We start from the raw sequence: 14,694 nt of genomic DNA on the forward strand, positions 1-14,694 counted from the left end.
TCCTCTGGGGAAAGCCTGCACGCTCCAAGACCTCGCCATCATAGTTGACAACTCTGCGGCGCCACCCTCCCAGAGTTCAAAGAAACTTGTGGCATGACAACGGACAACACCCTGTTGTTCTCTGCAAACATCAAAGCAGTGACTTGCTCCTGCAGGTTCATGCTCTACAACATCAGTAGAGTGCGACCTTTCCCCTCACACAGGAAGTGGAGCAGGTCCTAATCCAGGCACGTCAGCTGCCGTCTAGACTACAGCAACTCTGTTGGGCAAGCTCCCCGCTTGTGCCATCAAACCCCAAAACGAAGCAGCCCGCCCAGTGTTCAACCTTCCTAAATTCTCCGTCACTCTGCTCCTCCGCACACACCACTGGATTCCAGTCGAAGCTCGCATCGTCATCAAGACCCTGGTGCTTGCCGACGGGGGACCAAGGGAAACTGCCCCTCCTTACCTTCAGGCTATGCCCAAACCCTACATCCCAACCCGAGCACTCTGTTCCACCCACCTCTGGTCTCTTGGACCTCCCACCCCTACGGGAGGGAAGCTCCCGCTCAGCCCAATCAAAGCTATTGTCTGTCCTGGCACCCCAATAGTGCAACAAGCTTCCCTTAAAGGCAGGTCAGCGGAGTCTTCAATCTTTTTTTTTTAATAATATTTTTTTACCCCCCTTTTTCGTGGTATCTAATTGTTAGTAGTTACTATCTTGTCTCATCTCTACAATGCCCGTATGGGCTCGGGAGAGACGAAGGTCGAGAGCCATGCATCCTCCGAAACACAAAACAACCAAGCCGCACTGCTTCTTAACACAGCGCGCATCCAACCCAGCCGCACCAATGTGTCGGAGGAAACACCATGCACCTAGCAACCTGGTCAGTGCGCACTGCGCCTGGCCCGCCACAGGAGCCGCTAGTGCGCAATAAGACAAGGATATCCCTACCGTCCAAACCCTCCCTAACCCGACGCTAGGCCAAATGGACCTCCCGGTCGTGGCCGGCTGTGACAGGGCCTGGGCTCGAAACTAGAGTCTCTGGTGGCACAGCAAGCACTGCAATGCAGTGCCTTAGACCACTGCGCCATCCGGGAGGCTGAGTCAATCTTCCCAAAACATCTGAAACCCTACCTCTTTGAAGAGGATGTTAAATAAGTCTTGGGGCACCGACTCTTTCACATCACTGCATGTCGGCCTGTACCTCCAACACAGTGCCAATTCTAAAGTATTCAGTTTCTTCACTCTTTCCCCTTAAGAACCTGAAGCATCCCTGGCCTGGCCTCCCTCAACCTCCCTAATCAAATCCCAAGGTAATGGATGGTAATGAAAGCCAAGCCGAGGCAGGCCAGGCCAGGGAAAATGGGAGGTGGACCAGTACTTTCCTCCCTCCCAGGGCCCTGGGCGGCTAATTCAATTTCCTGGGTGCTGGCTACTGCCGACATGCTGCTCTAACAGGCCCATTCACTTAGAGCTGCCCATTACACCTCTCCCTCCCTCCTGCCATTCAATAGCGAGCGAGTGAGAGAGAGGGGTGATTTGGGACTAACATACATATTAGCCATGCAGCGGGGCTAGGCTGTAACTCTCCTACTGCTGTCACATGCGTCACAGGCTAATTGCTGAGTAGAGATGACAGAGTCCAGGAGAGTGGAGACGGCGGCCACGGCAGCTGGGAGGGGAGTTATGGAACTGTGTGTGTTTATGTGAAATGGGTGGTTGGTAGTAGAGGGGATGAAGAAGGGACGTTACAGGAGGAGCTAGGTCATGTAAATAAGTAGAATAACCGGTGACAGGTAGGCCACGTGTCTGCTCATATGCCTGCATGTAGGAGGGCGTGTATGGACGTGTCTAGAGAGGGCGTGTCTAGGGGGCGCGTGCACGGGCGTGTCTAGGGGGCGCGTGCACGGGCGTGTCTAGGGGGCGCGTGCACGGGCGTGTCTAGGGGGCGCGTGCACGGGCGTGTCTAGGGGGCGCGTGCACGGGCGTGTCTAGGGGGCGCGTGCACGGGCGTGTCTAGGGGGCGCGTGCACGGGCGTGTCTAGGGGGCGCGTGCACGGGCGTGTCTAGGGGGCGCGTGCACGGGCGTGTCTAGGGGGCGCGTGCACGGACGTGTCTAGGGAGCGCGTGCACGGACGTGTCTAGAGAGCGCGTGCACGGACGTGTCTAGAGAGCGCGTGCACGGACGTGTCTAGAGAGCGGCGTGTACGGACGTGTCTAGAGAGCGGCGTGTACGGACGTGTCTAGAGAGCGGCGTGTACGGACGTGTCTAGAGAGCGTGTCTAGAGATCGCGTGTATGGAAGTGTCTCGAGAGCGCGTGCATGGGCGTGTCTAGAGAAGCGTGTATGGGCGTGTCTAGAGAGCGCGTGCATGGGCGTGTCTAGAGAGCGCGTGCATGGGCGTGTCTAGAGAGCGCGTGCATGGGCGTGTCTAGAGAGCGCGTGCATGGGCGTGTCTAGAGAGCGCGTGCATGGGCGTGTCTAGAGAGCGCGTGCATGGGCGTGTCTAGAGAGCGCGTGCATGGGCGTGTCTAGAGAGCGCGTGCATGGGCGTGTCTAGAGAGCGCGTGCATGGGCGTGTCTAGAGAGCGCGTGCATGGGCGTGTCTAGAGAGCGCGTGCATGGGCGTGTCTAGAGAGCGCGTGTATGGGCGTGTCTAGAGAGCGCGTGTATGGGCGTGTCTAGAGAGCGCGTGTATGGGCGTGTCTAGAGAGCGCGTGTATGGGCGTGTCTAGAGAGCGCGTGTATGGGCGTGTCTAGAGAGCGCGTGTATGGGCGTGTCTAGAGAGCGCGTGTATGGGCGTGTCTAGAGAGCGCGTGTATGGGCGTGTCTAGAGAGCGCGTGTATGGACGTGTCTAGAGAGCGTGTGTATGGGCGTGTCTAGAGAGCGCGTGTATGGGCGTGTCTCGAGAGCGCGTGTATGGACGTGTCTCGAGAGCGCGTGTATGGACGTGTCTCGAGAGCGCCTGTATGGACGTGTCTCGAGAGCGCGTGTATGGACGTGTCTCGAGAGGCGTGTATGGACGTGTCTCGAGAGGCGTGTATGGACGTGTCTCGAGAGCGCGTGTATGGACGTGTCTCGAGAGCGCGTGTATGGACGTGTCTCGAGAGCGCGTGTATGGACGTGTCTCGAGAGCGCGTGTATGGACGTGTCTCGAGAGCGCGTGTATGGACGTGTCTCGAGAGCGCGTGTATGGACGTGTCTAGAGAGGCGTGTATGGACGTGTCTCGAGAGCGCGTGTATGGACGTGTCTAGAGAGGCGTGTATGGACGTGTCTCGAGAGCGCGTGTATGGACGTGTCTAGAGAGCGCGTGTATGGACGTGTCTAGAGAGCGCGTGTATGGACGTGTCTAGAGAGGCGTGTATGGACGTGTCTCGAGAGCGCGTGTATGGACGTGTCTCGAGAGCGCGTGTATGGACGTGTCTCGAGAGCGCGTGTATGGACGTGTCTAGAGAGCGCGTGTATGGACGTGTCTAGAGAGCGCGTGTATGGACGTGTCTAGAGAGCGCGTGTATGGACGTGTCTAGAGAGCGCGTGTATGGACGTGTCTAGAGAGCGCGTGTATGGACGTGTCTAGAGAGCGCGTGTATGGACGTGTCTAGAGAGCGCGTGTATGGACGTGTCTCGAGAGCGCGTGTATGGACGTGTCTAGAGAGCGCGTGTATGGACGTGTCTAGAGAGCGCGTGTATGGACGTGTCTAGAGAGCGCGTGTATGGACGTGTCTAGAGAGCGCGTGTTTGTGTGCTGATAGCAGATGAACAGCTGGCCCCTGCCTAGATTGCAGTAGGGTGGCCAGGCCACGAGCAGCACCAATCCACAGAAGTGTGTGTGTGTGTGTGTGTGTGTGTGTGTGTGTGTGTGTGTGTGTGTGTGTGTGTGTGTGTGTGTGTGTGTGTGTCAGAGCCCGAACTGTGTAAGCAACCCTGGGCCAGGCAGCAGCGGCCGACACACACACAAACATGTTTCTTTCCTCACCAACTTCAAAAAGAGCAGTTCCATTTCCTGGGCCACAAAGTGAACTCAAGTGCCACTCCAAGTCTCCGCCTGAGCCCTTACGCTCTCCTCTCTCCTCATCCTACCACACAGGGGGCTTATATAGAATAAATCCCGACTGGAATGGATGGTGGTGATGGGTTTATATTTCCATTAAATGCCAAGTTGGGAAGCAGGAGGACTGCAGCTGAATCCTTTATAGAGCAGTCATTGGTTGGTCCTTTCATGTGGCATTGTGAAGGCCATGTTACCCTCCTCTCCCCATTCACACCCCTGGCTTTACCTACATGGACCACATTACAACAGCTTTTTCCACTGGAGAGGTATGCTGACGCACTACTACTAACGCCGCTAGACTATTTATTTGACCTTTATTTAACTAGGCAAGTCAGTTAAGAACAAATTCCTATTTACAATGACGGCCTAGGAACAATGGGTTAACTGCCTTGTTCAGGGGCAGAACGACAGAATTGTACCTTGTCAGCTCGCTCGGCATCTCGATGCATTTTTTATGGAAGTAGAGTAAAATGTTGAGATCCTGTGGAATGAACACCTGTTTAGCAGCTGTTTGCCTACAAATCTATCTTCAAAACTATCTGTGAAAGGAAAACATGAGACACTTTATGATATTCTGGTTTATCATCAGTCTTTGCTAGAGGGCAAAAATAGCCATAGGCCTATCCAGGAGGATGAAACACCCAGGGAAAAATAAACCAATTATTAAGACCACTTCCTGTGTGCCTATAAAACAATTGTCAGTTCAACGTCAACCTTTCCCTGCAAAAACCGGAACTGGCTGTGGTTCATCTCCTTCACATAGAGTTGATCAGGCTGTTGATTGTGGCCTGTTGTTCCACTCCTCTTCAATGGCTGTGAAAAGTTGCTGGATATTGGCAGGACCTGGAATGTGCTGTCATATGAGTCTACCCAGAGCATCCCAAACATGCTCAATGAGCGACATGTCTGGTGAGTATGCAGGCCATGGAAGGAATTGTGTACAGATCTATGCGTCATGGGGCCGATCAGTATCATGCTGAAACGTGATGGCAGCGGATGAATGGCACACAAGGAGCCTCAGGATCTCTGTGCATTCAAATGATCATCGATAAAATGTAATTGTGTTTGTTGTCCATAGCTTATGCCCGTCCATACCATAACCCCACCATGGGACACACTGTTCACAACGTTGACATCGGCAAACCGCTAGGCCAAAGAATGCCATACACGCTGTTTGCATCAGCCCGGTAGAGTTGAAACCAGGATTAATCCGTGAAGAGCACACTTCTCCAGCGTGCCAGTGGCCATGGACGGTGAGTATTTGCCGAGTTAAGTCAGGTCAGGACACCGGTGAGGACGCCGCACACGCAGATGAGCTTCCCTGTGACGGTTTCTGACAGTTTGTGCAGAGAAATTTGGTTGTGCAAAGCCACAGTTTCATCAGCTGTCCGGGTGTCTGGTCTCAGAAGATCCTGCAGGTGAAGAAGCCAGATGTTGAGGTCCTGGGTCTGCGATTGTGAGGCTGGTTGGACATTCTGCCGAATTCTCTAAAACAACGTTGATGTGGCTTATGGTTGAGAAATTAACAAAATTCTGTCAACAGCTATGGTGGACATTCCTTCAGCCAGAAACGCAATTGCACTCTCCCTCAAAACTTCAGACATCTGCGGCTTGCTGTGTGACAAAACTGCACATATTAAAGTAGATTGTATTGTCCCCAGCACAAGGTGCATCTGTGTAATGATGTGGTTTAATCAGCTTCTTGATATGCCTCACCTGTCAAGTGGATGGATTATCTTGGCAAAAGGACACATGCCCACTAAAAAGGGACGTAAACAAATTTGTGGCCAAAATATTAGAGAAATACGTTTCTTTGCATATGGAACATTTCTGGGATCTTTTATTTCAGCTCATGAACCTTGGGACCAACGCTTTACATGTTGCGTTTATATTTTTGTTAAGTATAGCTCTCTCGTACAGTATACAGGACATGCTTCAATAACGCCTCCTGACCACAACAGAACAATGCCCTAACAGAGAATACAATTATTGAATAACAGAAATAACATTCTACAACAGTACATTAATTCCCCAGGTCATGCAGGTTTTCACAACGTACCTGAGTAACACATTTTTAAGTCTGAGGAAAAAAAGCATTTGTATGTTACAAACGAAAGGCTAGTATGCCTAATATTTACTGTACTATTTACAGAATATAAACTGCAGCTAGTTTTGGTTAGTGACTGGATTAATTCTGGATGGGGGGGGGGCAGCCAGTCTTCCCATGAGGGTACACGGATTCCTCACCTGTGATGAGCTCACGGACCTCCATGTCGTTGGTCTTCCTCAGCAGGCGGATGAGGGCTGGGATACCATCGCAGTTCTTGATGGCCACCTTGTTGTCGTGGTCCTTGCCGTAGGAGATGTTCCTCAGGGCTCCACAGGCCTTGCGGTGGACCTCAGCCTTGGGGTGGTCCAGCAACCCTGCCAGCACAGGGATCCCCTTCAGCTGGCGCACATCCTTCTTGATCTTGTCGTTCTCGTAGCACAGGTGCTGCAGGTAGGCGGCGGCGTTGGACTTGACCGGGTCGATAGGGTGACCCAGCATGGCGATGACCTCTTGCAGGTCAGGGTCACGCCAGCGCGGGTCCTTGCGGATGCTGTCTATGGAGGGCGAGCGGCGGCCAGCCAGGCGGTCCAGGCTGGCCATGCTCCCCCTCTCGGGTTGGGCCAGTGGGGCCGCGTACATGCCATGGATGTAGGGGTGTCGCTCGTCAACCAGCTCTGCCTCGATGGGGTCATCGTACCCCTTGGGGGGGGAGAGAGAGAGAGAGAGAGAGAGAGAGAGAGAGAGAGAGAGAGAGAGAGAGAGAGAGAGAGAGAGAGAGAGAGAGAGAGAGAGAGAGAGAGAGAGAGAGAGAGAAGTTTGTACGTTTGAGGAAAGGTCATGTAACATTGTTTGAAGGATGTTTACATCTAGCTGGATGCGTTCTGTACAAGGACAATGGTTTACAATTCACTGTCTATGACAGCGAGCTTAACACTACTACTACTACAACAGATGGATGGAGCATTTAGTGGAATTTGTATAAGAGGGATTACAAGAAAAAGAGAGGGGGGAATAAGAGTTGAGAAAGGCCAAGTGAGGTAGGAAGGATTGAATGGAGGGAAAAAGGAGACAGGAAGGGGTGAAGGAGAGGTGAAGAGACAGGTGCGAGAGATAAGAGGACAGAGATGGGGAGCGACAAGGCTGCTCTGATATTAACTCTGTCAGAGGGCCTCCCAGCCGGTGAGGCCCGGGAAAACAGCTCCCGTCATTAACAAACAAGCGGCACTTATTAATCCTCTCTATAGTCTCGGAGTCATGTTCTCTTTTGTCTTTCTCTCGTATTAATACTGGGGGTGCTGGGGTTTGCGCAGAGAGAGAGAGAGAGCAAGAGAGCGAGAGAGCGAGAGCGAGAGAGGGAGGGTAGAGACAAAGCAAAGGAGAATAGGGGCAGAGGAAGAAAGAGATCGAGAGAGAAAGATATTGAGATGGAGCCCTGTAGAGCAAAGAGCAAAAGGGACTCTTACAACAAAGTCCAGGCAGAAATTGAAAAAGAAACTGAACTTTTTCTGGGCTCCCTCACAGATGGGCTGGTGTGGTGTGGCCCCCAGGAGAGGCAGCAGCAAAGCGAGCTTCAACGCTCCACCATGCGCACAGGGAGGCCTCTGCACCAACATTGCCTCAAGGCCCGGAGGCTGGCTCCTTCTAGTCACAGCAGCACCAAAGACTATGCTTAATGCCCTGCTTGGCCTGGTCTGGCTGCCTTCCTGGGACTGGGCCTTTTGCGTTAGCCTGGTCTATTCCATTTCTCTGTTCCACAAGCAGCCGCAACCTTTTCCTTTCCCCTGTTAGAGTTGTGGAGTACTAGGAGATCTCCTGACTGACCGATCATTAGGCTTCTGAAGCAAACTGTGTCTCGATACTGAGGGGGTTTAACATGATAACTTGTTGTTATCCAAAGGTATTCATGGTGCTTTTACAAACAGAGACATCCTAAGATGATTTTACTTGGTCCACACTCGTGAGGGTAATATGCTGACCACATCGCCTGTGTTGCAAAATAAATGTACACATGCATGTTATTCAATAATTTAATCCAAAACTGGTCGCGCGCATCAACAAGCATCTGCGTAGGCAGGTTCCATTTTAGAAATTCTAAATCCCACCTCTCCCATCTCCTCATTGGTTTTTAAGAGCATAGGCCCTGTTCTTTCAACTAGTGTTTGTTCCTGATTTCAATTAAGTGAAGGAAAAAAGCATGACATTGTTGAGAACTTAGTTCCCCCATCCTTGAACTTAGCCAACTGCTTATGAGAAACCTCAAAGTAGACAGGGGAACGATGTCTGGCTCATGCTAAAAGCTGTCTCGCTCTCACACACACACACACTGGGCCTCAGGATCTCAACATTGTACATGTTGCGTTTCTATTTTTGTTCAGTATAGTTGGTTCAGAGTGAGTTTTGATATTTCAACCTGCGTGTCCTAAACGTGTCTGGTGGGGAAGACAGACTCAACATGCGCACCATGGCGGATGCACGGAGCAGGTTTGGTCATCATGTAAGATAAGAGATGCTCATTTTCCTTTTGGAGGAGAATAAAGTGCAAGGTCACAAAGTAACCCAGTTGGACTATCCCAAGGGGGTTTCCCTTTATTTGGGGGTAGGAACTACACTACTTTGTCTTGTACTAGCTCTGTTGTCTCCTCTGGTGTCTTTTCATGGGAACAAAGGAGGAGGCAGAGAAAGGAAGTGGGAGTGGGGAATCTAATTAATGTCGCACTCCATGCGCCACCGCCTGTAGCCTCCCCTCCTCCCTACCACCGAGAGCGAGAGAGAAAGGCTACTTTATCATACGCAACTGGCCGGTCTGTTTTGAGCAACTTTGATGTACGGTGCAACAAAACGGGCGACATCCCGAACTGAGTGCTAGCGGTTAGAGACAACCACTATGTGCCTTAATTTGAATTTGTTTTATGTTAATTATGTGCATAAAAATGTCTCCCTGCCGCACGTTGTGAGAGGGGAGAATCTCATCAGGATATCGCTGTGTGTTCGCGGGTGCATTACTCTACAGGTTCACATAAACAACATATATCATGTTTTATAGCATCACTTTCTACATTTTACTGCCAGTGAAATCAACACAAACTGGGAGAAAAAGCTCAGACCCGAGCAGCAATGTAACTACACACTGAATCCTTATATATATATATACAGTGGGGCAAAAAAGTATTTAGTCAGCCACCAATTGTGCAAGTTCTCCCACTTAAAAAGATGAGGCCTGTCATTTTCATCATAGGTACACTTCAACTATGACAGACAAAATGAGAAAATAAAAATCCAGAAAATCACATTGTAGGATTTTTAATGAATTTATTTGCAAATTATGGTGGAAAATAAGTATTTGGTCACCTACAAACAAGCAAGATTTCTGGCTCTCACAGACCTGTAACTTCTTCTTTAAGAGGCTCATCTGTCCTACACTCGTTACCTGTATTAATGGCACCTGTTTGAACTTGTTATCAGTATAAAATACACCTGTCCACAACCTCAAACAGTCACACTCCAAACTCCACTATGGCCAAGACCAAAGAGCTGTCAAAGGACACCAGAAACAAAATTGTAGACCTGCACCAGGCTGGGAAGACTGAATCTGCAATAGGTAAGCAGCTTGGTTTGAAGAAATCAACTGTGGGAGCAATTATTAGGAAATGGAAGACATACAAGACCACTGATAAACTCCCTCGATCTCGGGCTCTATGCAAGATCCCACCCCGTGGGGTCAAAATGATCACAAGAACGGTGAGTAAAAATCCCAGAACCACAGGGGGGGACCTAGTGAATGACCTGCATAGAGCTGGGCCCAAAGTAACAAAGCCTACCATCAGTAACACACTACGCCGCCAGGGACTCATATCCTGCAATGCCAGACGTGTCCCCCTGCTTAAGCCAGTACATGTCCAGGCCCGTCTGAAGTTTGCTAGAGAGCATTTGGATGATCCAGAAGAAGATTGGGAGAATGTCATACCATCAGATGAAACCAAAATATAACTTTTTGGTTAAAACTCAACTCGTCGTGTTTGGAGGACAAAGAATGCTGAGTTGCATCCAAAAAACACCATACCTACTGTGAAGCATGGGGGTAGAAACGTCATGATTTGGTGCTGTTTTTCTGCAAAGGGACCATGATGACTGATCCGTGTAAAGGAAAGAATGAATGGGGCCATGTATCGTGAGATTGAGTGAAAACCTCCTTCCATCAGCAAGGGCATTGAAGATGAAACGTGGCTGGGTCTTTCAGCATGACAATGATCCCAAACACACCGCCTGGGCAATGAAGGAGTGGCTTCGTAAGAAGCATTTCAAGGTCCTGAGTGGCCTAGCCAGTCTCCAGATCTCAACCCCATAGAAAATCTTTGGAGGGAGTTGAAAGTCCGTGTTGCCCAGCAACAGCCCCAAAACATCACTGCTCTAGAGGAGATCTGCATTGAGGAATGGGCCAAAATACCAGCAACAGTGTGTGAAAACCTTGTGAAGATTAACAGAAAAAGTTTGACCTCTGTCATTGCCAACAAAGGGTATATAACAAAGTATTGAGATAAGTATTTGGTCAATAAAAGTTTATTTCCCACCATAATTTGCAAATTAATTAATTAAAAATCCTACAATGTGATTTTCTGGATTTTTTCTCCTCATGTTGTCTCTCATAGTTGAAGTGTACCTATGATGAAAATTACAGGCCTCTCATCTTTTTAAGTGGGAGAACATGCACAATTGGTGGCTGACAAAATACTTTTTTGCCCCACTGTATATATATTTTTCCAGAAGGCTCGGGTTTGGCTGGTATCAAAAGACAAAACAAACCAACCAACCACCACTGCCATAGCCCGGGTCTGGATAGGCAAGCAGCTGCACTGAAAAGTGAGGCACAAACAGAGGCTAATCCTAAAGATAACGCATGCCATGGCTAGGCTAAGTTTCTAAGGCGTCAACACGGTTTTGGGTCTTGTGGTACGAGGTTAGGTTTAGGGACCGTGGCCAAACTGCAAGGCTAGCCTTGATCAAACATCTCCTGAAACAGGTGTCTTCAGCTCCAGTCTCAAAAATGACTTTGTTGTTACATCCTTGAAGGGTGGCATTTTAAGCCCCACACACAGCTGGCTGAGGACATTACATCCGAATGGTACAGCATAGCCTCACCCCCTCCTGTTTTAGAATGTTTCCTTCAAGTCTAGGGAACGTGCACGAAAACCATTCCAAGAACCATTTTAACAGAAACGGGTGAAAGTGGACTTGAACGTGAAGCACCACAAACCTCGTCTGGTAGTTAAGGATAGGAGGGCCAGAGGCGGTTAAGCCCCAGTCATTAAGGCCGAACTGGGCCAGGGCTGCTAGTCCGCCTGCTCCTCTGAGGTTTTGGTCCGAGGGCATCTCAGTTAACCTAGTTAAACCAGTCTGAACCCAGTACTCACCATTCAGAGCAGCCTTCAGTCTCGTTTAACCAGGCTACCTCACAGCTGCATGCTAGATAACATGGGAAAATAAATGGCTGCGAGTGAGTCGAGGATATACAGCACCCAACACTTCCTTCGTGAACACCCGGTCTGGTCTAAACACGGTCAGACCTACGGTTCGAGACGATTCAAATGCTAAAAAGGAAAAGACAAGCAAAAGCAACACTGCTGTGAATACCCTCTGAAAAAGAGAGTATGGGTATTGCCAAATGATATCTTCATTACGATCAGATACATGCGACTACATCAACGGTCTCACATACACTGACAATCAGTGTACAGTTGGGTTTGAAATGGAACTCATTTGAATAGAACTGATGCCAGGGTTGGTAAACGGGTTGCGGACTGAGTGATGGGAATGTCAGGATTTGCATTTAAATTGGCGGCGTTGTGTTGATAGAGGGGGCGGGTTATTCTCAGGATGGGAAAGGCCCTTGCCACCACAGCCGCCAGACATGATGCTCACAGGATGATTACAGTAGCAGCTCACACTCCTCATGGTAATGAAGCTGCTAAATATCCTACGTGGTCCTCTGTGTGTGTGTGTGTGTGTGTGTGTGTGTGTGTGTGTGTGTGTGTGTGTGTGTGTGTGTGTGTGTGTGTGTGTGTGTGTGTGTGTGTGTGTGTGTGTGTGTGTGTGTGTGTGAGAGCGCACGAAAGCGAGAGAGCAAGTGAGTGTGTAGGAGTGACAGCCAATTATGTCGATCAAATCTCCATTCCTGTGGTCTCCGGCCTTCCCCCCGAGGAGACAAACCTCAAAGGATTAGCAGCAGAGAATGTTTCCATCTCTGTTTGGTGGAACATTCCCACATGCGTATGAGCTCTCAGTGACTTTTCACTATACAAACAACAGATAGCTCATTTTGAATAATGAGCAATAACTTCTTTATGACTCACAAGATAAAACAAATAAATACAATCAAAGCAGGCATAAGCAAATGTTCCTTTTTAAAAAATGTATTCTAATTGCGTCGGCTGTTTTGTCATTATCTGTTCTTACAACTAGTGTTTGTTGATGATTTCAATTAAGTGAAGGAAAAAAGCATAACATTGTTGAGAACTTAGTTCCCCCATCCTTGAACTTAGCCAACTGCTTATGAGAAACCTCAAAGTAGACAGGGGAACGATGTCTGGCTCTCTCTCTCTCTCACACACACACTGGGCCTCAGGATCTCATCACATTATCTCTGCACATTCAAATTGCCATCGATAAAATGCAATCGTGTTCATTGTTCGTAGCTTATGCCTGCCCATGCTATAACCCCACTGCCACCATGGGGCAGTCTGTTCACAACGTTGACATCAGCAAACCACTTGCCCACACAACACCTGCCATCTGCCCGGTGCAGTTGAATCCGGGATTCACCCGTGAAGAGCAAACATTTGCATACTGATGTTAGTTACGACGCCAAACTGCAGTCAGGTCAAGACACTGGTGAGGACGATGAGCACGCAGATGCTCACAAATAAATTATCTGGTTGGGCAAACCCGCAGTTCCATCAGCTGTCCGCGTGCCTTAATCTCAGACAACCCTGCAAGTGAATATGCCGGATGTGGAGGTCCTGGGCTGGTGTGGTTGCACGTGGTCTGCGGTTGTGAGGCCAGTTTGACGTACTACCAAATCCTCTAAAACAACATTGGAGTCGGCTTATGGTAGAGAAATTAACATTAATTTCTCTGGCAACAGCTCTAGTGGACATTCCTGCAGAAAGCATGCCAACTGCACCCTCCCTCAAAACGTGATGCATCTGTGGCATTGTGTTGTGACAAAACTGCACATTTTAGAGTCGTCTTTTAATGTCCCCAGCACAAGGTGCACCTGAGTAATGTCTATGATGTTTAGTTAGCTTCTTGATGTGCCACACCTGTCAGGTGGATGGATTATCTTGGGAAAGGAGAAACTCACTAACAGGGATGTAAACAAATTGGTGTACAAAACGTTAAGAGAAATATGCTTTTTGTGCGAATGGAACAATTCTGAGATGAAACATGAGACAAACACTTTACATTTGTATTCAGTGTATATCTGTTTGGGCTTCTTGCGGTAAATTCACAGTCCACAAATGATTTGTAGTTATGTTCCGGCCTCCTGACCATCCGCTGAATCTAGTTGATGGTCCCCGACATACACACACTTGTTACTAAAGACTAGGAGCGTGGGCAGCACAGTTCTTCCCTCTTATCCTGTAATAGATTACTATACCCTCCCATCTTGTAATAGATTATTATAACCACCATGCTCGGCGAAATCACAGGAAGCCATATTGCACTAAACATCTTAATTTTCCTTTTCCCATAATCGAGGCTTTTCAAAGCGACTAGACGATAAGCTGTAATTAAAATGCTTTAACTCACACATTCATTACAGCCATTTATACAGCAGCCTCAACATCATACTATTAATGGAGGGATACTAATGAGTGTGTGCGTGTGCGAGAGCGAGTGAGAGCAAGGAGTTAGGGTTACAGGTTAAGTTTAGGGTTATGGTAAGGGTTAGGTTAAGGATTATGGTAAGGGTTAGGTTTAAGGGTTATGGTAAGGGTTATGGTAAGGGTTAGGTTTAAGGGTTAGGGTTAGGTTTAGGGTTATGGTAAGGGTTAGGTTTAGGATTGTGGTAAGGGTTAGGTTTAAGGGTTAGGGAAAAAAGGATTTGAATGCAAACACATTTTAGGATAGAATAACGTGCGTGTGTGGAGACAGACGAGGGCTGTGGGAGGTGCGCTCCTTGCCATGCTAATTCTAGATCCAGTTGTATTATTATAATTGGATTCCAGATGTGTTACATTATCAGGTCTGTTTGTTTGAAAGGTGATACAGGAAGTGATGGAGCACAGCAGTGATGGTGTATGATGGAAAGGCGGTATGTGTGAGGTTTTTCGCAAAGACAGGACTCACCCACTGGGCATGGACGTCAGTTCAACATTTCATTTTGATTAACATTTGGTAGTGCTGTCAACTAACGTGAAATCAACTAAAAATGTCACCATGTCATTGGACTTGAGTAAAAAAAATGACAAAATGCAAGGTACACGTTGATAAGGTATTGCGTTGTGAAAATTAAACAGCGAGCTAGCCATCTTAACTGCCTAATCAAGTGTGTGTGTGTGTGTGTGTGTGTGTGTTAGTATGTTGTGAAACATGGAGCGTACAGTACAA

The 14,694-nt window shown here is 48.7% G+C and overlaps 1 protein-coding gene across 18 annotated transcripts in view; it reads right to left on the reverse strand.

Annotated features, from left to right (window-relative positions):
• LOC124034176 (armadillo repeat protein deleted in velo-cardio-facial syndrome homolog) overlaps positions 1-14,694 on the reverse strand; it is a 240,155-nt gene that overhangs the window by 47,147 nt on the left and 178,314 nt on the right. For all 18 annotated transcript variants that reach the window (XM_046347005.1, XM_046346997.1, XM_046347004.1 and 15 more), the window contains one exon: positions 6,285-6,787. In XM_046347005.1, the coding sequence (XP_046202961.1) occupies positions 6,285-6,787 (503 nt within the window). The remainder of the gene's footprint in view (positions 1-6,284; positions 6,788-14,694) is intronic.

Source organism: Oncorhynchus gorbuscha, linkage group LG04 (genome assembly GCF_021184085.1).
Source record: "Oncorhynchus gorbuscha isolate QuinsamMale2020 ecotype Even-year linkage group LG04, OgorEven_v1.0, whole genome shotgun sequence".
In the NCBI taxonomy this organism is placed as follows: domain Eukaryota; kingdom Metazoa; phylum Chordata; class Actinopteri; order Salmoniformes; family Salmonidae; genus Oncorhynchus; species Oncorhynchus gorbuscha.